Here is a 24444-nt window from a genome sequence, read left to right on the forward strand (position 1 = left end):
TTTGGAGGTCTATACTACAGTAGTTCTGATAACTACTACTTGTATAATATCCATAGAATATTAAAGTAACTGTCTAGCTAAAATTTCACTTTTAGAAGTTCATATTCTGTTAACTCATATCCAAATAATGTTGTTGACTCATCTTATACGTGGCCAAAGCATACATTTGAGAGAAGAAAAAAAATTAAAAACCCAACCTCAAACTTGTATCTCAAAAAATGCCTGCTATTTCCTCATAGAGGATGATGTCCTGAGGAGGATACGCTGGCCAATCAGTGGTCTACTCACATTCATATTTTTTAACAACCAGTATACACCCACACCATTATATTGTAGGGGTACGCCCACACCATTCCAACACAGAAAAGCTGCTTTTTAACATACTTTTTAAAAAATGTAAGGAAAACTATTTATCTCATATTGTAATTCATTTTAGGTCATATTTAATACAAATCTGGACAGTTACTTTAAGCGCAAGCTACACACTACACGGGGCAGTCATATATTAGTCTAAGTATATGACTCTACACAGGGGCGCTTTCAGCAGCATATTTTGGAACGTTCGGATAGAAATATGCTATGTAGAACAAACATGCCTCTCTAAAATGAATTGCGGCAGCTTTATTAATGGAATTTCTATCTGCAACATTCTACAATGTTTCTTCTTCTTGCAAGACAAGAATCAGATGGAGCCTATAACAAGACCCACCCATTTTATGTAATATTAATGAGGACATGCTACACCATTAATCATTTAGCCAGTGAGCCCATTGGTATTGTTACCCTACTCAGATTTTTGTTGTCCCCTCATGGAGAGCCTATGCTACCTCACTGGTGCCCAAACTAATAGTCCTTCATGCAGGTGCATCGAAACCTAAACCGTATGAAATTCACTTCGTCCTATGCTTTTGTTTGAAAGCTTGTCGTGTGTAAAGCGGCTTATATTTACCATTCAAATTTCATAGGCTGGGTCTGGCTGACATGCCCAGACACTACATTAAGTAGGTCACGCTCTAACTGTGTGTCCATGCCAATTATCATCAGCGAGGCCCAACATACCATATAAATGATCGCAGGCCGCCATCGCTCCCTTTCATGTTTTGGGATGTTTTCATGACTGCCACATAGTGCCACATTCCTAATTGTTTTCTGAAATACAGAAATCCCATTGGCATTGGACTCCATCCCCATTACTATAAGGAATCATTGTGGTGTGTACAATGTCACGGTTAAATGATTACACATCAAAGCATCATATCCATTTTATAATGAATTCTATCTCATTGTAATGACAGTTAGGCCTATATTGGCACCTCTTTTTTTTAAATCCCCAAAGTCAGCCTGTTGCGGGTGAAGCTAATACATGATGAAAAGTAAAATTAATTCAAGGTGTGCATCTACAGCTGTTCTCCTTTGATATCAATGTTTGCTGATCCTAATTTCAGTTATTCAAGATTGTTTAATAAGTCTGGGGTGTGTGTGTTGGGAGAAGTACAAAATGAGCAGCTGTACTTCTTCAAGCTCAATTTTTTGCTTCTGAGTTATCTAACACAAGCGTAATAATGGCGCAACAGGAAATAGCTTGAACGTTTGCCACAGTCCCCCTGGGTCTGGGATGTGCTTTTTAGACTATACATACAGTAACAGTCAAAAGTTTGGACACACCTACTCATTCAATGGTTTTTCTTTATTTTTACTTTTTAATAGTGAAGACATCAAAACTATGAAATAACACATATCTAATCATATAGTAACCCAAAAAGTTTTCAACAAATCAAAATATATTTTATATTTGAGGTTCTTAAAAGTAGCCACCTTTTGCCTTGATGACAGCTTTGCACACTCTTGGCATTCTCTCAACAAGCTTCATGAGGTAGTCACCTGGAATCCATTTCAATTAACAGGTGTGCCTTGTTAAAAGTTAACTGCTGCAAAGAAACCACTACTAAAGGACACCAATAATAATAAGAGACTTACAAGAAACACAAGCAATGGACATTAGACCGGTGGAAATCTGTCCTTTGGTCTGATGAGTCCAAATTTGAGATTTTTGGTTCCAACCGCCTTCTTTGTGAGACGCAGAGTAGTTGAACGGATGACCTCCGCATGTGTGGTTCCTACCGTGAAGCATGGAGGAGGAGGTGTGATGGTGTGGGGTTGCTTTGCTGGTGACTCTGTCAGTGATTCATTTAGAATTCAAGGCACACCTAACCAGCATGGCTACCACAGCTTTCTCGAGTGATACACCATCCCATCTGGTTTGCACTTTATTATAATTAGTTTTTCAACAGGACAATGAACCAAAACACACCTCCAGGTTGTGTATTTAAAAATATATATATTTATTTAACTTGGCAAGTCGGTTAAGAACAAATTCTTATTTACAATGGCGGCCTACGCCGGCCAAACCCGGACGACGCTGGGCCAATTGTGCACCGCCCTATGGGACTCCCAATCACGACCTGTCGAGATACAGCCTGCAATCGAACCAGAGTGTCTGTAGTGATGCCTCTAGCACTGAAATGCAGTGCCTTAGACCGCTGCACTACTCGGGAGCCCAAATAGTGTAAGGGCTATTTGACCAAGAACGAGATTGATGGAGTGCTGCATCAGATGACCTGGCCTCCACAATCACCCGACCTCAACCCAATTGAGATGGTTTGGGATGAGTTGGACTGCAGAGTGAAGGAAAAGCGGCCAACAAGTGCTCAGCATATGTGGGAAGTCCTTCAAGAATGTTGGAAAAGCATTCCTCATGAAGCTGGTTGAGAGAATGCCAAGTGTCATCAAGGCAAAGGGTGGCTACTTTGAAGAATATCAAATAAAACACTTTTTTGGTTACTACATAATTCCATGTGTGTTATTTCATAGTTCTGATGTCATCACTATTATTCTACAATGTAGAAAATAGTAAAAGTAAAGAAAAACCACGGACTGAGTAGGTGTGTCCAAACTTTTGACTGGTACTCTATAAAGACCGTCCATAGAGTGTGATGCTTTGAAGCGGATATTTACGCATACCAAAAGTCAAGGTCTCTCTGCAGAATATACATTTCGCAAAACATTCCCAGTGTCAAAGTCCTCTTCTCTACACTTATTCAGTCTGCTGAAAAGGAGGCAACAGAAAGTTAAACAAAATGACAGCATGCACTTAGTTGCTATGATGACATAGCATTGTTATGGAATGACTCAAATCTGATGTTCGGAACAAATAACTGGAAGTCTTTATTCTGATCCCTCCTGTCTCAGCCTCCAGTATTTATGCTGCAGTAGTTTATGTGTCGGGGGGCTAGGGTCAGTCTGTTACATCTGGAGTATTTCTCTTGTCTTATCCGGTGTCCTGTGTGTATTTAAATATGCTCTCTCTAATTCTCTCTTTCTCTCTTTCTGTCTTTCTCTCGGAGGACCTGAGCCCTAGGACCATGCCTCAGGACTACCTGGTATGATGACTCCTTGCTGTCCCCAGTCCACCTGGCCGTGCTGCTGCTCCAGTTTCAACTGTTCTGCCTGCGGCTATGGAACCCTGACCTGTTCACCGGACGTGCTTGTTGCACCCTCGACAACTACTATGATTATTATTATTTGACCATGCTGGTCATTTATGAACATTTTAACATTTTAACATTTTGACCATGTTCTGTTATAATATCCACCCTGCACAGCCAGAAGAGGACTGGCCACCCCTCATAGCCTGGTTCCTCTCTAGGTTTCTTCCTAGGTTTTTGGCCTTTCTAGGGAGTTTTTCCTAGGGAGTTTTTCCTAGCCACCGTGCTTCTTTCACATGCTTTGCTTGCTGTTTGGGGTTTTAGGCTGGGTTTCTGTACAGCACTTTGAGAATATCAGCTGATGTACGAAGGGCTATATAAAAATAAATTTGATTTGATTTGATTTGATTTATTGCAAAGTAAATCTACTGTAACTTTTCATTTAAAACAATATTGCAACAAAAACCAGTTGAACAGGCAGAGGAGGGGCTGAAATTCAGTGAGATTGGATCAGTTGCACATCGGGTCAGTTGTACTGTACATCGTCATGTGGAGCCATCGTCAGTTGTACATCGTCATGTGGAGCCACTACAACCAGAAAAAGGGTGAGACACAACAAATCAATATTTATTTAAATGGCTGTCCAGGCCAAAGTGGATATGTGCAGAGGTGGAAAAAAGTACCCAATTGTCATACTTGAGTAAAAGTATAGATACCTTAATAGAAAGTTACTCAAGTAAAAGTGAAAGTCAGCCAGTAAAATACTACTTGAGTAAAAGTCTAAAAGTATTTGGTTTTAAATATACTTAAGTATAAAAAGTACATGTAATTGCTAAAATATACTTAAGTATAAAATTCCTTATACTTAGCAAACCAGACGGCACCATTTTCTTGTTTTTAAAATGTATGGACAGCCAGGGGCACAGTCCCACACTCAGACATTATTTACAAAAGATGCATGTAGGGGCAGTAGGGATGACCACGTGTTCTCTTGATATGTGCTTGAATTTGTCCATTTTCCTGTCCTGCCAAGCATTCAAAATTTAACTAGCACTTTTGGTTGTCAGGGAAAATGTATGAAGAAAATATAAATAGTAAATAGTCGAAAATATAAATAGTAAAGTAAAGCGCAGATACCCCCAAAAACGACTTAAGTAGTCCTTTAAAGTATTTTTACTCAAGTACTTTACACCACTGGATATGTGTGATCATATGCAAAAGCAGTTTTTTCATTCATTTTAAGTCTGCCGCATTCTGCATGTTTACTAGTCTGTGAGAAAAAGAGTAGGTTTGGATCATCTGTCCTGTATGCTCTTACCTGTCTGTAGCTGACTGATATGGTCCCCATTCCCACAATGTCATACATAGTCTTGAAATGTATCTGTGAATGGACAAAACATGATGAATTAGACCAATTAGCCCCCCCCCCCCCCCCCCTCACACACACACGCATTTTGCTCTTGCATGGTAATTATAAAAATAAATAAAAAATCCAGGTGCACCCCAAAAGTAACATCTCAACCTCTCTTCTATTTCTCTTCACTCATTTTAAATCCCACATCAATTAGTCTTCCTAAATTCCTATTTTCAGCCCTTGTTGGACCACACCCTTCTCTACACCTCTGCCCTCACTTACGGATCATGTTGTCCAGTTCCATCAGCAGGAAAAGGAAACCGGGGTAACTGATTGGCTCCGTGTAGCGCAGGCCAGACATGACAATCAGCTGCAGGACGAAGTCATCCACCACCATGCCTAGACCAGACCAGGCGAAAACAGATCAATTCATGTTCAACCACATCCCCTGCTGTTTCAGCAGTGTAAATGCTGTTGGCATACTGTTCATATGGACCAATAGGGACTGAACATGAAGAGTGGTGTTTTGGTGCCCCCTAAAAGGCACCAATGGAAGCTTGTCATATCATAAGTGTGTCCTACCTGCAGCTTTCAATGCAGGTGAGACTTCAGGGTACTCCAGCAACTGGGGTTTGTTATTGTCAAATGTCATGAATATATCCTTTTGTTAAGTGGAAGATCAAGACCAGCATGACTGAATAATCTTTTCAGACAAATATAATTCAATCACTTCACATGCATCGCAACAGGTCGTGTGATTGAATTAGCTCAGTGACACATGATTGAATCAGAAGTCACAAGTCACTATAATATTTCCTTTAGCCAATCCAAATTAGACTTCCAAGACACAAAGCCTGCTTTAGCCAATCAAACTACTGTCCAATCCTCTCATCATTTTGAAAGAACAGAATGATTGAAACTGTAAACCTTCCACTGACAGACGGTTTAGTATGGTTTAGACCTTATTGTCCATTTCCATTTCCTGATCTTGTCCCAGAGTGCCTGGAACCCCTGCCAGTCTAGCTGAGCTAACCCCCAACTCTGGGTTGACACTGCAGTCAAGAAAATGGTCCATCAAAAAATTAAGGTCTTGGTAGATTAGCAGACCAAGTGAGGTCATGGTGGACAAGCTACCCTACCTTTGTATGTCTATGTACATACATGGCATGTGTGTAACGTTACACATTACATAGCCCTTTTTTTTGGGGGGGGGGCTATGATCTTCAAACAATCGGCCAAGCCGAGGCTCGGACCCCATCGCCAGGGGGAACATATGAGCTTAGACTGCTACACCAGAATCTGGCATACATTTAACCTATATTAACATGGTTATTGATCTATATCAACTACTAACCATGCAGCCATGCTGAGACATGATGCACACTGGTTCAGCCATACATGTATTTCTTTCCCCAAGAGAAAGGATACATCCATGAGGACCACAAAGCTCTTGCAGTGCTCCAGGACTAGCTTATTTTGCTCCCCTCCCGCACTGCAGGCCACAGTCCAGGAAGAGAGCAGGAAGCCACACAGACAAAACATCAGTTAGGAAAAGTTAAAATGTCCTCCTGCGGTGACATCACTACTTCCTGAATGTTCCCACAGTGGTTATGGCTTATGGAAGACTACTAAATCAGTAGAGGGATTCGTACAGTTTTCCAGAATTTCCCAGATGCATGTGGGCGAGGCAATGTTGTAAAGGGGAGGTGTGTACACAAAAGGTGTGTCTTTGCTCCCATTTTTGAGGGAAGATAGTTGTCCATGTTTGGAGCCAAACCCTTACCTCCGCATTTTATGGCCTCTGTTAGCGGGTTGAGAAGCTCCAAAGGTCGACACTCCCCTTCCGTTGGGAGGTTAGAAAAAAGTTTGGAGAGTAAATATTGCATATCTCAGGCTAGAATAGAAGAGTTTACATGAAACCTACTACATGGAGGTGGTGTTCTCACCTTGTTGCAGTGCTTCTTAAAGATCTGGCGTGTGGCTTCAGGAGAGGGCAGAGCCGAGAGGCGTGGAAAAGAGGTCAGCAACAGGGAGATCCACAGTGAAACACACAGGACCATTTAGTCACATCACAAACACTCAACAGGGGGTGATGGATTGTGGATACTTTGGACTTCAATAGCATGCCATGACTTCTACCTGTGGGGCTTCTATCAGTGCCGGGCTTCTCCTAATATTGAGTTACACACCCCCTATTGCCCTCAAAACAGCTTTATTTCGTCGGGGCATGGACTCTACAAGGTGTCGAAAGCGTTCCACAAGGATGCTGGCCCATATTGACTTTAATGCTTCTCACAGTTGTCATGTTGGCTGGATGTCCTTTGGGAGGTGGACCATTCTTGATACACACGGGAAACTGTTGAGTGTGAAAAACCTAGCAGTGAAGCAGTTCTTGACACACAAACCGGTGGCACTTCAATATTTTGTCTTGCCCTTTCACCCCCTGAATGACACACTTTCTCAATTGTCCCAAGGCTTAAAAATCCTTCTTTAAACTGTCTCCCCCACTTCGTCTACACTGATTGAAGTGGATTTAACAAGTCACATCAATAAGGGATCATAGCTTTCACCTTGATTCACCGGGTCAGTCTATGCCATGGAAAGTGCGGGTGTTTTGTAAACTCAGTGTAATTTAGAGATCCTTTTCTTGACTGTGTGCCCTGATACTTTAACATATATCATAGGTAACTCTTCCTCCAACCTCTAGTCATGGACTGGTCCAGTCACTTTCTTGTCAACACCCACAGAATTAACTCTCCCTGCTGATTGGTCTCCGGGGTGGAGGGGATGATGATATAATGGCCGGGCGCCAGGCGACCGCGAATCACCACCTCCGGGTGCTGATGAGTGGGCGGAGCAAGCTCAGGTCCAGAGAGGACAGGTAAGCACACTCTGAGCATGCCTGGGAAGAGAGGGTTAGATACCGTAGGGTGTGCACACATTTCCACACTGAGAAATATGCTGCCACACTCAAATTTTCCCTCACTTGTTCCTCTCTTCTTTTCTCTCTCACATTTACTGTGGCTCATTTAAATCTACTCTGGTTGTATTTCCTGTTGGGTGTGTTTGTGTATGTGTGCATACGTTCCTGTGCAGGTGTACCTTGTAGATATCCAGGCCGATGCCCAGGTGGACTCCTCTAAGTCTCTGGTGCTTCTGCATGAGGGCCACCAGGAAGGAACAGGTCAGCTCAAGGTCACTGGGGTCATTGTCCTCCTCCAGCAGGGTCAAGTGGAACTGAGAGTTCTGTCAGAACCAGCCTGGACACATACATATCCAGTACATAAAGATTATGTGCAATATGTAGTACATTAACTATTTATGTACAATAAGGCAGACACATGGATATCAATCTATTCTTCTCAGATTATGTTTGACCAAATTCATTTATATGTCATAGTTGTGTGTGTGGGTCAGTAGGATTGTGCGTTTTCTCACCCCCTCTGGGAAAACCCCTGGTGGAGATGTGTGGTACCCAGTTCTCCCCCTCTCTCTTTCTTCCCCCTTCTCTCCCTCAGGATGGTGGTGTCAGACTTCCGTCAGAACTTTGTGCAGTTCCATGGTCTCTGTGTGGCGCCTGGCTCGCTCAGGGTCTCCTCACTCAGGTGAACCACCTCCACCGCGTCAAAGTTCTGACGGAAGTCTGACACCGCCGTCCGGAGGGAGAGAGAGGGAGAGAAGGGGGGAGATGGAGAAAGAGAGAGGGGGTGAGACAGACAGAGAGTAAAGGGAGAGAGAGGTTATTAATATATGAGAACAGGTGAAGTATGGAGGCACAAAGTGAGAGTCTATGAAGGTCCACTTACCGGAACGCCCCGTCCTCCTTCTGAACCCTGTCCAGATGCTTCTGTTCCTCCTCACGGACATGATTCCACTCAGGCCTCTGGACAGACAGACACTGTGAGGAAACTGCCCCAAGCACGCACACACACCGCACACACGCGTGCCACACACACAAACACACACACACACAGTGGTAATGACATGATTAATGGGTTAATAGCTAGCTAACCCATTCATGTCACTCCAGGGTCCCTCCCACTCTGTCTTGCCACAGGGGTTGTGAACATGGACCAGCTCCACAGCCTCAAATGTAGTCTTCACCTGAGGGAGTGGAGGAGTGGGGGAGACAGAGAGTCACCCAACCTGAAAACCTATTTGACTATTAAACACAGGAAACCCAACACCACTGTATGTGTGCAGGTTTTGGCTGGCGGCATTTGGATAATATTGGCCTTGGTGTGCAGTCATGAATCTGAGAGTGAATTTGACAACAGTGCTTAGTATCCAGCAGAGGGGGGTAATCTTACTTTTTCAATCCCGGTTACAGAGTAGGCATGACTGGACAGGATTCCAAACTAATTTCTCTGCTCAAGGTGGCCCCGTGGGAAAAATCAACCCAAGCACACACAACACATGTCAACCTTCACCTTATCCCACTCGCAGTATTGCCTGAACTATAGACAGGTAGACACACACAGGTTTTATTTTAATCTCAGGAGGTGGGCATCAACAAACTCCAACTAAATAGTTATTCGCCCATATCTCCAAAATACAGGAGTGCAAATTCAACAACCCTTGACAGATAATGACAGCCTAATTAGGTGTGCTTAATGTCCTGAGGCTGACCTGGAAGTAAAAGCTGTCATTGTAACTTTCCTGGAAGCTCTGTCCCATGGGCACCACCCTCTCTAACAGCTGGCGATGCAGGGAGAGGGATGCCACCGCAGACAGGAACCAGCAGTCATCCAATCAACAGAGAGCAGGGGAGGACAGAGGGACAGGTAAAGGTATATTATATATCACATTCACTTCACTGGGTAAGTAGTTTGATGATGGCCACCTGGCATTTACTGTACAGTATGTCAGACATTCAATTCATTAATGATGTCAAAGCAATTCTGTACTCTTGGGTAGAACTTCGATATCAATGGGAGAAAACTTTGGGTAATAAAGAAACAGATCAACCGCATCCCAGCTTACTGTGGTACTGCAATGACTGGAAACAAGACTAAGGGCTCTGTTCAATCAGTAAAGCTGAAGCGTTACATATTCCACAATAGAAATGAAGGTCATTTCCGATTGAGCAGACATATGCAGTTTTTACGGTGAATGCAGCCTCCAGTAAAGCGGGAACATTGCCTTTAAATTCCAATGACGCTGTAAAGGTGAACCTCCGCAACGCGGATTGAATAGGGCCCTAATATGTAAGGAGGCAGGTGGAAAGACACTGCGTCGGGCAACATACATATGGCATGTTCCACTTACTCAGAACTCCCTGACACACGTCCATACGTGGTGCTGCATCCACTATGAACTGTGCTGAAGGGCAGATATCCTGGCAGAGGGGAGAGGGGAGAGAAAGCAAGACACAACATGCCTCTTAACAAACTTTTAGCTGAGTGTCCCCTTTACTGGGTAAGATGAAGTGGATAACAATGTACCTGGGACATAAATCTACTCTATTTACATAATCTGAAGTAGTGTAGAGACTTTAACCCACTGGTCCTCACTCATAACTGTTGCTTTTATGATTTATGATTGACTGAACACTACTAGGCCTACAACAAATAAATAAACTAAAAAAGGTGCCTAGATCTATGGTGACAGGCATTTTTGACCCAAGACTCCATCTTCAATGGAGAGTAACAAAGTGAATACAACATGTATACAGAAGGTAAGGAGACCTTTCTGTCTTCATGACAAAACACATCTTAACATACTTCGCTCTGTCCAGTCCAGGGATTGGATGTTCATAATGTATGGAAACATTGTCAAGGGTGTTTGTTTTAGCATTTAGCCATGACAGCTTGACAATTGGCTAAGCCTTCTGAAGATAAAAACCACTATGACCTAGTCCTGCCCTAACACAGTAGTATTCACCCCAGGGCCTGTATTCATATAGTGTTGTGTTATGGCAGGGGTATTCAATTCTTACCCTACGAGGTCTGGAGCCTGCTGGTTTTCTGTTCTATCTGATAATTCATAGCACCCACCTATGATCGTCACTGTAAAGGTTTTAAACACTGTTTCCCATGCTTGTTCAATGAACCATAAACAATTAATGAACATGCACCTGTGGAACGGTCATTAAGACACTAACAGCTTACAGACAGTAGGCAATTAAGGTTACAGTTATGAAAACTTAGGACACTAAAGAGGCCTTTCTACTGACTGAAAAACACCAAAAGAAAGATGCCCAGGGTCCCAGCTCATCTGCGTGAACGTGCCTTAGGCATGCTGCAAGGAGACATGAGGACTGCAGATGTGGCCAGGGCAATAAATTGCAATGTCTGTACTGTGAGACGCCTAAGACAGCGCTACAGGGAGACAGGACGGACAGCTGATCATCCTCGCAGTGGCAGACCACGTGTAACAACACCTGCACAGGATCGATACATCCGAACATCACACCTGCGGACAGGTACAGGATGGCAATAGGCTGAGAGAGGCTGGACTGAGGGCTTGTAGGCCTGTTGTAAGGCAGGTCCTCACCAGACATCACCGGCAACAACGTCACCTATGGGCACAAACCCACCATTGCTGGACCAGACAGGACTGGCAAAAAGTGCTCTTCACTGATGAGTCGCGGTTTTGTCTCACCAGGGGTGATGGTCGGATTCGCATTTATCGTTGAAGGAATGAGCGTTACACCGAGGCCTGTACTCTGGAGCGGGATCGATTTGGAGGTGGAGAGTCCGTCATGGTCTGGGGCGGTGTGTCACAGCATCATCGGACTGAGCTTGTTGTCATTGCAGGCAATCTCAACACTGTGCGTTACAGGGAAGACATCCTCCTCCCTCATGTGGTACCCTTCCTGCAGGCTCATCCTGACATGACCCTCCAGCATGACAATGCCACCAGCCATACTGCTCGTTCTGTGCGTGATTTCCTGCAAGACAGGAATGTCAGTGTTCTGCCATGGCCAGCGAAGAACCCGGATCTCAATCCCATTGAGCACGTCTGGGACCTGTTGGATCAGAGGGTGAGGGCTAGGGCCATTCCCCCCAGAAATGTCTGGGAACTTGCAGGTGCCTTGGTGGAAGAGTGGGGTAACATCTTACAGCAAGAACTGGTAAATCTTGTGCAGTCCATGAGGAGATGCACTGCAGTACTTAATGCAGATGGTGGCCACACCAGATACTGTTACTTTTGACCCCCCTTTGTTCAGGGACACATTATTCCATTTATGTTAGTCACGTGTCTGTGGAACTTGTTCAGTTTATGTCTCAGTTGTTGAATCTTATGTTCATACAAATATTTACACGTCAAGTTTGCTGAAAAAAAACGCAGTTGACAGAGAGGACGTTTATTTATTTGCTGAGTTTATATGCATCTGTGCGTGTATTGTTATGGCTGTTGTCAGTACATGCATGATTCTTAGCACGTCTATAGGACCTTGAAGAGAAGTACAGTATATGACACCCTCAAAACAACTGTCCAGGAGAGACATCGTCTACCCGTTGTCAATGCAAAAATATATCACTGTGTTTTGTGATTATAAATGACATAGTATGTCCGATGGTTTGATTCATACTTTTGTAAGAGATAGGGTTCCATTAAAATTGAGTATTTTCATTAATTAATTGGTATATTTTTTTCTGCTTTTTTTTATATAACAATGTCATAGTGCGCTACCTTTGGGCGTCTCCATTCCATCGCGGGTTGAAGAAACACATCTCCCATTGGAAAGTCGTGGTCCACAAACAACCCATCATCCATTGAAATACCGCCGTTAAGGTTGATGAAGAACTGGAGAAGGCTTGTCAGCGAGAAGTGACGATTGCCACCGTTTGGAGGTAAATGAGCTTCCGGGATCTTCCGTTGTTGCGTCTGCTCAACCTATTTCTGCGACGGGAGTCTCCTTGTCATTACTATCGCAATTCTTTCTGTATGTCCTTACAAAACTAATAGGCTGTTTGTTGTAGAGTTAAAATAGTGTGCAACAGAACCCTACAACTTTATTAAAGCAATTGCTTTATCCACTTTTCCAGGAGTTACCGTACCAACTTTTCTACCCATGAACCGATTGACCTTGTCAAATGGCCATTGGCCACACTCTCAATACTGCAGTCGCCCACCTGTGCAGCTTCCGATAGTTGAGTCGCTTACGTGCGCACTTTGCAGTCCCATGATTCTTAAGTTATTGCATTATGCCCCCAAGTCATATACACTAAACAAAAATATAAATGCAACATGTAAATTGTTGTACCCATGTTTCACGAGCTGAAATAAAAGATTCCAGAAATGTTCCATATGCACAAAAGGCTTATTTCTCTAAAATGATGTGCACACATTAAATTTACATTCCTATTAGTGCACATTTCTCCTTTGCCAAGATTATCGATCCACCTGACAGTTGTGGCATATCAAGAAGCTGATTAAACAACATGATCATTACACAGGTGCACCTTGTGCTGGGGACAATAAAAGGCCACCCTTTCAAAACACAATGCCACAGATGTCTCAAGTTGAGGGTGCGTGCAATTTGCATGCTGACTGCAGGAAAGCCACCAGAGGTGTTGGCAGAGAATTGAATGTTCATTTTTCTACCATAAGCCGCCTCCCTAAGTCCTTTTAGATAATTTGGCAGGATGTTCAACCGGCTTCACAACCACTGCCATTGAAATGGAATGGGCCAACATTCCACAATCAACAGCCTGATCAACTCTACGCGAAGGCGATGTTGCGCTGCATGAGTGAAATGGTGGTCCCACCAGATACGGACAGGTTCTGAGCCACACCCCTACTTTTTTTGTTTCAAGTATCTGTGACCAACAGATGCACATCTGTATTCCCAGTCGTGAAATCTATAGATTAGGGCCTAATGAATTGATTTCAATTAACTGATGTCCTTATTTGAACTGTAACTCAGTAAAATCTTTGAAATTGTTGCATTTATATTTTTGTTCAGTGTAGCTTATTTCATAAATTAGACTAAGGAATGTTTTGTGTGAAGTTATGACAAATGATGATTAGGCCTCACATGCAAAAACGTAGATTACTTCTTATCTCCACACTCAGAACAGGCTTGAAAAGGATACAGACAGTGTTAATTTACTGACATGTCAAGTCAAAGATTAAAGAGCACTCGCCTTAGGCACACCCACATCTTAAAGGTTAAAATAAATAAAAAAATCCTTTCCTGGAATGAACTTAAAAAGGTTAACATCACAGAGTAGTTCAATGTAATCAGTGAAAAGATCAGCACACTTTGGGCCTGAGTATGAATGGATAATTAACATTTATTGTGAAACGCTGGTTTGTGGTATATGTACTTCTGTCTGGTTGAACTTTGTTTTGTACATTCGGAGTGTTTGTGCAGATGTGTCTGGATATCACTGAGATGTGGCCATGATGCTGGATACACCTGTGGAAGAGGAACAGAAACAATGGAAAACACAGGTAAGTAAAGTGGGAGAGGAAGACAGAGGAGAGCATGGGAAAACAAAGGGAAAGAATGTCAACAAAATTGTCTTTCCATGAAAAGTCTTAGGTTACATAAAGCTACACTGATATGGGGGAGGAAGGAAGTTGAACTTTGAAAATGTATGCTAAAAGTGACTACAGACAGAAAAAACAAAACAACGTCACTGGATACCAGCAAACAAGACAGGAACTGGGACACGAGACAAGGAAACACTCACTCTCAAAGTCAATCTTTTCAACAATGTTCTTGGGCTTGACGCTCTCCTCCTGGTTAAAGATGAAGATCTGCCCTTCCTCGTTCTCCGTCCACCCGTACTTGCTCATCCACACCTTAACCTGTGTGTCTGTATGGGGAGCACGAAGTCAAACTGAGCAGGGGGAAGTGGGATAGGACTTAGATAATTAACACTGTAGAGTCACAAAGAAAGAAAATCAATAGGACAGCACTCTCCAAAAGATATACATTTGAAATGAATGGCCTTACCAAGGGGGTCACCCAGCATCTCAGCCAGAAGTCGATGCTCAATGTTCTGGTATGTGATTCCAACCACATGGCAGATAACTGGAGAGAGCAGCAGTTAAACAAGCCATTATCACATTTTTAATTGCAATATTATGCAGTCGGCAACTAAACTTGATTTCCAAATATTCTACTCACACTTGCGCACCGAGTCCTCAAAGCCTGTGATGCCGTCAATGAATTCCCTGTTCTCCTCCAGACTGGACTGTTGTGACAGACAAAGGAATGAGTACCATACAATCATACCATTAGAACTGGAGGTCACATTTCATAAAGCCATGATAGGAGTTGTCTATTAGCACAGCCATCAATTTCCAGTTAAAGTCACAATGTACAGTCATGCTTTAACCTCAACGTTCTGTTTGGAACCGCTCCATGTCAGGATATGATCCTAAAAATAATCTAACAATGACTGGAAAGTTCAGTGAAATGAGCAGGGCAAAAGGCTGGTGAAACAAAAAGACAGAAACAGGGATGTGTATACCCAGAAGGACTGGAAATGGCAGGTCTCCAGGAGGTTTCCCAGATACAGGATCTGCCTAATGGGGCGCTCCTCCTGCTGCTTTACTCTAGTCAAGGAAAGGCACCACACACAGAGCAAACAACTGGCCATATAAGACTAATGTCCACACCATTAGTCCAACACAAACCCCAGAAAACAACAATCAACCAAAACAAATTATAGGCTTGGGCGGTATACAAATTGCCATACTTCCATATCGACCTTGTGCAATACCAGGCATTCTCGATTACCAGCACTGAACACAAGGGGTGCTATTTTCAAACACCAATGAGCCTTTGTAATCCGAAGGTTAGCAATGCTAACAAGTACATGTAATATCCCATAGAGAACACTAATGAGTGCTTTGCAAACATTTTATACTTAAAAAAAATAAAAATACACACATATTTCACCTTTATTTAACCAGATAGGCCAGTTGAAAACCAGTTCTCATTTTACCACTGCGACCTGGCCAAGATAAAGCCAAGTAGTGCATCAAAACAGAGTTAAACGTAAACAAACAGTCAATAACACAATAGAAAAGAAAAATAGAAAAATCTATGTACAGTGTGTGCAAATGTAAAAGACTAGGGAGGTAGGCAATAAATAGGCCATAGAGGCAAAATAATTACAATTTAGCATTAATACTGGAGTGATAGATGTACTGGGGTGCAAAAGAGCAAGAGGGTAAGTAATAATATGGGGATGAGGTAGTCGGGTGTGCTATTTACAGATTGGCTGTGTACAGGTACAGTGATCGTAAACTGCTCTGACAGATGATGCTTAAAGTTAGAGGGAAATATAAGTCTCCAGCTTCAGAGATTTTTGCAATTCGTTCCAGTCATTGGCAGCAGAGAACTGGAAGGAACGGCGGCCAAAGGAAGTGTTGGTTTTGGGGATGACCAGTGCAATATACCTGCTGGAGCACGTGCTACGGGTGGGTGCTGCTATGGTGACCAGTGAGCTGAGATAAGGCGGGGCTTTACCTAGCAGACTTACAGATGACCTGGAGCCAGTGGGTTTGGCGACGGATATGTAGCGAGGGCCAGCCAACAAGAGCATAGAGGTCGCAGTGGTGGGTAGTATGTGGTGCTTTGGTGACAAAACGGATGGCACTGTGATAGACTGCATCCAATTTACTGAGTAGTGTTAGAGGCTATTTTGTAAATAACATAACCGAAGTCAAGGATCAGTAGGATAGTCAATTTTACGAGGGTATGTTTGGCAGCATGAGTGAAGGAGGCTTTGTTGCGAAATAGGAAGCTGATTCTAGATTTCATTTTGGATTGGAGATGCTTAATGGGCGTCTGGAAGGAGAGTTTACAGTCTAACCAGACACCTAGGTATTGGTAGTTGTCCACATATTCTAGGTCAAAACCGGCCAGAGTAGTGATGCTAGTTGGGTGGGAGGTTGCGGGCAGCGATCGGCTGAAGAGCATGCACTTAGTTTTACTAGCATTTAAAAGCAGTTGGAGGCCACGGAAGGAGTGTTGTATGGCGTCGAAGCTCGTTTGGAGGTTTGTTAGCACAGTGTCCAAAGAAGGGCCAGAAGTATACAGAATGGTGTCGTTTGCACAGAGGTGGAACAGAGAATCTCCAATAGCAAGAGCGACATCATTGATATATACAGAGAAAAGAGTCGGCCTGAGAATTGAACCCTGTGCAAGGGTAAGGGGCAAGTTGCTGCAGGGGGTGCCGAGATGTTGGCCGGGGTAGGGGTAGCCAGGTGGAAAGTATGGCCAGCTGTAGAAAAATGCTTATTGAAAATCGTAGATTTATCGGCGGTGACAGTGTTTCCTATCCTCAGTGCAGTGGGCAGCTGGGAGGAGGTGCTCTTATTCTCCACGGACTTTACTTGTCCCAAAACCTTTCGGAATTAGTGCTACAGGAAGCAAATTTCTGTTTAAAAAAGATAGCCTTAGCTTTCTTAACTGACTGAGTATATTGGTTCCTAACTTCCCTGAAAAGTTGCATATCACAGGGGCTATTTGATGCTAATGCAGAATGCCACAGGATGAGATCCTGGTTGAAGACAGTAGAGGTGTATTTAGAGGGTAAGTTGGTCAGGATGATATCTAAGAGGGTGCCCATGGTTACGGATTTAGGGTTGTACCTGGTAGGTTCCTTTATAATTTGTGTGAGATTGAGGGCATCGAGCTTAGATTAGACAGCCGGGGTGTTAAGCATGTCCCGGTTTATGTCACCTAACAGTACGAACTCTGAAGAAAGATGGGGGATTTTACAGTTACAGAAGTCAACAAATGAGAGCGCCTGGGGAATGGGAGTGATGCTGGGGGCTGCGGGGCCTGTGTTAACCTCTACATCACCAGAGGAGTAGGATAAGAGTATGGCTAAAAGAACTGGTCGTCTAGTGCGCTCGGAATAGAGAGTAAAAGAAGCAGATTTCTGGGCGCGGGAGAAAAAATTGTGTACAGACAACGGTATGGTAGGATGAGAGTACAGTGGAGGTAAGCCTAGGCATTGAGTGACGATGAGATGTTTTGTCTCTAGAGGCACCATTTAAGCCAGGTGAGGTCACTGCATGTGTGGGGGGGTGGAACAAAAGAACTAGCTAAGGCATATTGAGCAGGGCTGGAGGCTCTAGTGAAATAAGACAAATCAAACCAAAACAGCAATAGACAAGGCATATTGACATTAGGGAGAGGCATATGTAGCCGAGTGACCATTGGGTCCAGTGAGTAGCTAGGCGAGCTGGAGACATGGCAATTCAGACAGCTAGCAGGCCGTGGCTAGCAGATGGGCCTCAGGGGGAGGTCGCAACGAGAGAGCCGGTTGAAACCCCCTCGGACAGTTACGTCGGCAGACCAGTCGTGATGGATTGGCGGGGCTCCGTGTCAGCAGCAAAGGGTCCAGGCCAATTGGCAAAAGGTAATTGAAGCCCAGGAATTGTCTGATGGATCTCTTCGGTTAGCCGGGAGATGGGCCCCTCCAGGCTAACTGGTGCTTGCTTCGGGACAGAGACGTTAGCCAGGAGTAGCCACTCGGATAGCAGCTAGCTAGCTGCGATGATCTGGAGTAAAGGTTCAGAGCTTGCAGTAGGAATCTGGAGATGTGGTAGAGAAAAGCAGTCCGATATGCTCTGGGTTGATGTCGCGCTGTGCAGACTGGCAGGAATTGACTGGGCTGAGGCTGGCAGATGTCCGAGTTAACAGTGATGACCGCTAGCAGTGGCTAACTGACTACTAGCTAGTTAGCTGGCTAGCTTCTGAAGGGGGGGTTCCGGTTCTCAAGTACAAAAATAGCAGATCCGTACCACATTGGGTGAGGCGGGTATGTTCAGTCCGTAGATGGAAATTGAGATAAAAAATATATACACACGGTACAAGACAATCAAAACAGACACCCCACTGCTACGCCATCTTGGAACAGTCTCTGATCTAAAGTATTTGCAGGACAGACATCCCAGCTCAAAGTTATACAAGCAACAAAATGCAACTCACAGTTTTCCGCGAGCACAAAACAAATATTAGACAGCAAGGCTCTTGATCCAGGAGGGGATTATCTGCTGTTACCAAACAAAGTCCACTTAGCTAACTAGCTTTTTTTATATTGAATTTATTTAACGAGGCAAATCAGTTAAGAACAAATTCTTATTTACAATGACGCCCTACACCGGACGACGCTGGGCCAATTACGCGCCGCCCTATGGGACTCCCAATCACGACCGGCTGTGATACAGCCTGGAATCGAACCATGGTCTGTAGTGACGCCTCTAGCACAGATGCAGTGCCTTAGACCGCTGCGCCACTTGGAAGCCCAAATTAGTAAAGCAAATGCACAACTAGATAATTTAGCACATTTTAGACAGTTAACTTAATAGTTACGATATCTAACTAGCAAACACATTATTTGTGAATTGCATACTGTAACTAGATCAGCTGTCGCGTGCTGCACAACAGCAATTGACTCACAAGGCTCCGGTCTCTCATCGTTGTGTAATTGTAAAACAAACACCACGACTGGGGACTACCGGTAAGTTTCATAATGAAAACTTGACAGGTGAAATGAAGAACACAATCTTCTTTATCTCCTAACGTATTGCACAAGTTGACCGCAGGTATTTACTTAAAAAGCAGCTACAAATATTCAAATAAAACATTTCAAAGAAATAGTTAACAGCATTGAAAAAAAAATATCCCGTGGGCATTTCCAAATACCCCGGGAATACAGTATACCTTAACCCACTGTTCCTAGGCCGTCATTGTAAATAAGAATGTTGTTAACTGACTTGCCTAGTTAAATAAAATACCGCCCAAGCCTAAATGATTGTCAATGTTTTTGTTGACAGGGAGTACAGAAGTGGACAAATTGTACTTGTTGCAGGATTATACTCCTAGATTATACTGAGCACCAAAAGGATACGTGTGTCTGGTCAATCATGCACTTGCACAGAGTAAAGTCTGTGTGTGGTAGGTTGGTCAGGGCCTTGAGCAGAATCTGCGACGTCACTGTGACCTGGAAGTAGGCAGGGTTGAACTGGTACCTACAGGAACAAGAACAGCATCTTACTGATATAGCCATGAGTGGTGTTCTGCTAGCCCAAGAATCATAGGTAGACTGGCTCTGGCAGCCAAAATAGCAAAATACGCCATCTACATGTGAATCAGGTCTCAATTACAATACTGTTCTAGAAACAAAGCCCTTTACCTTCATATCACATCAAAATAATTTCACAAATGCTAAAATACACACTTACTGTACACTGTTAAGCTACTTTATCACAGTTGCAGCCAACATTATTTTTCAGTTACAAAACGTTTCTGCCAGACTTCTTCAGTTACACACAGGTGTTGGGAGCATGCTAGATAGTAGGGATGTGCATCTCTCCTTACAAGCATGATTCAATACGCATCTACACACATGCCCCCCGACAAAGGCACGATACTTTAAGTTTGAAACGATTCTGTGAAATTTGATAAGTGGAACGGGAAGCTATGCACTAACAACTGTTGCATGACCACATTCATTTTCCATTCTAAATGAATACATAATACTGAGCTCAGGGATTGGATCTGTCTGACCTGACTCCTCTGAGAGGCCCTGTGTGTTTGTGTGTGAATGATGTAGTGTGTGAGCTGAGCCATAAAGGCAGACCGACATCTGCCACTGTTCATGTAAAAATTAACCCAAACGCACTGACTGTTTCAATATTTCGTACGGTGAACCTGGCAATCGAAAAGCCCCAATCAGCAGTTAGATGTGTGATCAGTTGTGTCCACTCCGGTAGCCTACACAGTTCCACCGGCAAATCACAATTTTCTACAGCGCATTTGGTAACAATGACCCAGCAAATTACATTAGTTGTCGAATTAATAAAGCCTATTATTTAATATTGCGAAAAGCCATTTTACAAAAATCTGAACACTGAAGGTGACTCGGAGATGTAGTCTAGGAATATTAGCACAGTGTAAAGCTAGCACAGTGGCGCGAGCAGCTGCGGACCTCGCACTGTACAGTTATCTGACTAGTAGATAAATGTCATACATGCATAACAGTTTGATAGGTTGAAGGAGAGGACACATCAAATCAGTCAACAGATTCGAGGTATTTTGGGAATAAGGCTGATTTTTTATTTGAATCGGGTTTCTTACGGATGGATGTTCCATTTAGGATCCCGCAGACTGATGCACTCGCATCTTAAACATTTCAACTGGAGACTGGTGTACAGGTGGTCAACTGTCTTGTGAAAACACGCAGTGTTATGTGGAGATATGGCCGTGTGGGAACCCTATCAAGGTGTATCAATTTAACATTTTGGTTTTTGAAAATGATCTCGTTTATATGAAAGATAAGGTAATTATGCTTCCAAAACCGTACCGCAAGCGACTCCTGCTCATTTTCTTATTGAGCGCAGGGGCTCTTAACAAAACTCCCCTGTACAGAAGAAGCCTTTGTCCAATGACTTATGTGTAATGTAATGGAACAGAGTCATGATCAAGGGCTACTTACCACCCAGCAAGCAAATGGAATTACATGAGTTAACTATTTTTTACAGGCTTAACAAACGTGACAGTAGTCAGAAAGTAAGAGGTAGGGTGACTCACAATTTGAGGATAGCCAAATTGGCCTCTAGGTCGTAGGCATTGTCTTTAACTTGTGTTTCCACGTAGCGTTCCAATGTTGCCAGGTTCTCTGGGTTGTATCTGAAAGAGATCATAAACAATGTAACATCAAGGGCATGGATTCAACAGATAGCCGACACAGCTAACTAACTAAAACAAGTTGTGCAAAAACTTGCAGAGATCCAATCAATCTGCATTACAACCAACCAGCTGTCAAAGGATGTTGTTGTGCTAACTAACGTTAGCTTAACGTTTACCGGTACAAGCAGTTGTACCTTGCTAGCTAACGCGTAAAGTAACATTAGGTAAACCAAAGGTTTGTGACACCTGTGCGTCGTTCGATATGTCTAATAAATTAAACAGATATCCAACTTTCTGCATAAATTTCAAACAATCACATGTTGCTAGCATTACGTAGCAGCAGGTAGGTAGCTAGCTAAGCTAGTATTTATCAAACAAGTCTCCATACCTATCAATTCCTCGTAAGAGCTTTCCCACGTTAGCTCTCATCTGCTCGAATGCCGACGCCATTTGGTCAACTCTTATTGCGGTCTGTTTGATTGTAAAATGTAAGACATCCGCACATGGAGAGAGCTGGGAGAGCCAGCTGAGGGAGAGAAGGACGGAAAGGGCTGTGATGACGTAAACAGGAAGTTGGATTACTGACGGATCACAGAAACATTTACATTTAAGTCATTTAGCAGACGCTCTTATCCAGAGCGACTTACAAATTGGTGCATTCACCTTATGATATCCAGTGGAACAACCACTTTACAATAGTGCATCTAAATCTTTTAAGGGGGGGGGGGGGGGGGTGTAGAAGGATTACTTTATCCTATCCTAGGTATTCCTTAAAGAGGTGGGGTTTCAGGTGTCTCCGGAAGGTGGTGATTGACTCCGCTGTCCTGGCGTCGTGAGGGAGCTTGTTCCACCATTGGGGTGCCAGAGCAGCGAACAGTTTTGACTGAGCTGAGCGGGAATTGTGCTTCCTCAGAGGTAGGGGGGCCAGCAGGCCAGAGGTGGATAAACGCAGTGCCCTTGTTTGGGTGTAGGGCCTGATCAGAGCCTGAAGGTATGGAGGTGCCGTTCCCTTCACAGCTCCGTAGGCAATCACCATGGTCTTGTAGCGGATGCGAGCTTCAACTGGAAGCCAGTGGAGAGAGCGGAGGAGCGGGGTGACGTGAGAGAACTTGGGAAGGTTGAACACCAGACGGGCTGCGGCGTTCTGGATGAGTTGTAGGGGTTTAATGGCACAGGCAGGGAGCCCAGCCAACAGCGAGTTGCAGTAATCCAGACGGGAGATGACAAGTGCCTGGATTAGGACCTGCGCCGCTTCCTGTGTGAGGCAGGGTCGTACTCTGCGAATGTTGTAGAGCATGAACCTACAGGATCGGGTCACCGCCTTGATGTTAGTGGAGAACGACAGGGTGTTGTCCAGGATCACGCCAAGGTTCTTAGCACTCTGGGAGGAGGACACAAGGGAGTTGTCAACCGTGATGGCGAGATCATGGAACGGGCAGTCCTTCCCCGGGAGGAAGAGCAGCTCCGTCATGCCGAGGTTCAGCTTGAGGTGGTGATCCGTCATCCACACTGATATGTCTGACAGACATGCAGAGATGCGATTCGCCGCCTGGTTATCAGAAGGGGGAAAGGAGAAGATTAATTGTGTGTCGTCTGCATAGCAATGATAGGAGAGACCATGTGAGGATATGACAGAGCCAAGTGACTTGGTGTATAGCGAGAATAGGAGAGGGCCTAGAACAGAGCCCTGGGGGACACCAGTGGTGAGAGCGCATGGTGCGGAGACAGATTCTCGCCACGCCACCTGGTAGGAGCGACCTGTCAGGTAGGACGCAATCCAAGCGTGGGCCGCGCCGGAGATGCCCAACTCGGAGAGGGTGGAGAGGAGGATCTGATGGTTCACAGTATCAAAGGCAGCAGATAGGTCTAGAAGGATGAGAGCAGAGGAGAGAGAGTTAGCTTTAGCAGTGCGGAGAGCCTCCGTGACACAGAGAAGAGCAGTCTCAGTTGAATGCCCAGTCTTGAAACCTGACTGATTAGGATCAAGAAGGTCATTCTGAGAGAGATAGCAGGAGAGCTGGCCAAGGACGGCACGTTCAAGAGTTTTGAACATGAACATGCATTGGAGACAGCCTAAATCAACAGATCATTATGTTTCATTTGTGAGCATATACACGAATGGCCAAATATATGCACTATATTATAATTGACAAACGTTTCGAATGACGTGAATGTACCGAGGAGCGTAAATGTGATGGTTTTACTTCCACTATTTTCAATAGACTGAAACCTATTGTTGTGATGGAGTATGAACTAGGAAGATAAATGTTGGTTGCTGTAAAATCAGTAGATGTATTATTGTTCTCACATTGTAATATGCTCTATAGTTATGTTGTGGTAATTAGCGAACAAATTTACCACTAGAGCAGGGATCATCAACTAGATTCATCCGCGGGCCGATTTTCTTGAGCGGATGGTCGCGGGTCCGGAACATAATTACAAGTCATTTGTAGACTGCAATTTGACCGCAATAATCCCAAACATATAATATTTGACAAAAACATAATTACGATCACATGTTGCTCTCAATTATGCGTGAAAATACTTGGGAACAGATTTCCAAAATTAAAATTACATAGAGTTGATTTCCTGGTATTTTTCATGTCCAACAATGAAAAAAATATGCTCAGAAAACTTGGGGGGCCAAATAAAACCACCAGTTGGGGAACCCTGCCCTAGGGCATGTGGTATGTGACAATGCCTAATGCAACAGTTATATATTTTTCAGTGGTAATGTGTGGTTTCTAGGGGACTGCACAAGTGCAAGACATTACTTCCATTTATGGCCAAACCTTTAAATGACATAGGCATTGACTTCTCTCTGCCTTGATAACAGTTTATTGAAACTCCATTATAAAGTGAGATGTCTATTATCAGTTAGTGCACACTGTCGTATGCTTACCACAACTAACGCCATAGTCTCATTTTAAACCTGATCATCAGCCATGTCATCCCCTACACCTTAATTAACCTTCATTTGAACAACAAAA

At 43.8% G+C, this 24444-nt stretch overlaps 1 protein-coding gene across 1 annotated transcript; it reads right to left on the reverse strand.

Moving 5' to 3' along the window:
- Window positions 1-14064: 14064 nt before the first annotated feature.
- On the reverse strand, window positions 14065-22039 carry LOC106580857 (eukaryotic translation initiation factor 3 subunit K). The gene is made up of 8 exons (XM_014162349.3): window positions 21843-22039; window positions 21356-21454; window positions 19674-19794; window positions 15273-15350; window positions 14927-14993; window positions 14753-14830; window positions 14487-14612; window positions 14065-14209 (listed from the first exon to the last, which is right to left on the reverse strand). The coding sequence occupies exons 1-8, from the start codon at window positions 21902-21904 to the stop codon at window positions 14178-14180; spliced, it is 663 nt and encodes a 220-aa protein (XP_014017824.1). The 5' UTR covers window positions 21905-22039; the 3' UTR covers window positions 14065-14177.
- Window positions 22040-24444: the final 2405 nt, after the last annotated feature.

Source organism: Salmo salar, chromosome 20 (genome assembly GCF_965601325.2).
Source record: "Salmo salar chromosome 20, fSalSal1, whole genome shotgun sequence".
NCBI lineage: Eukaryota > Metazoa > Chordata > Actinopteri > Salmoniformes > Salmonidae > Salmo > Salmo salar.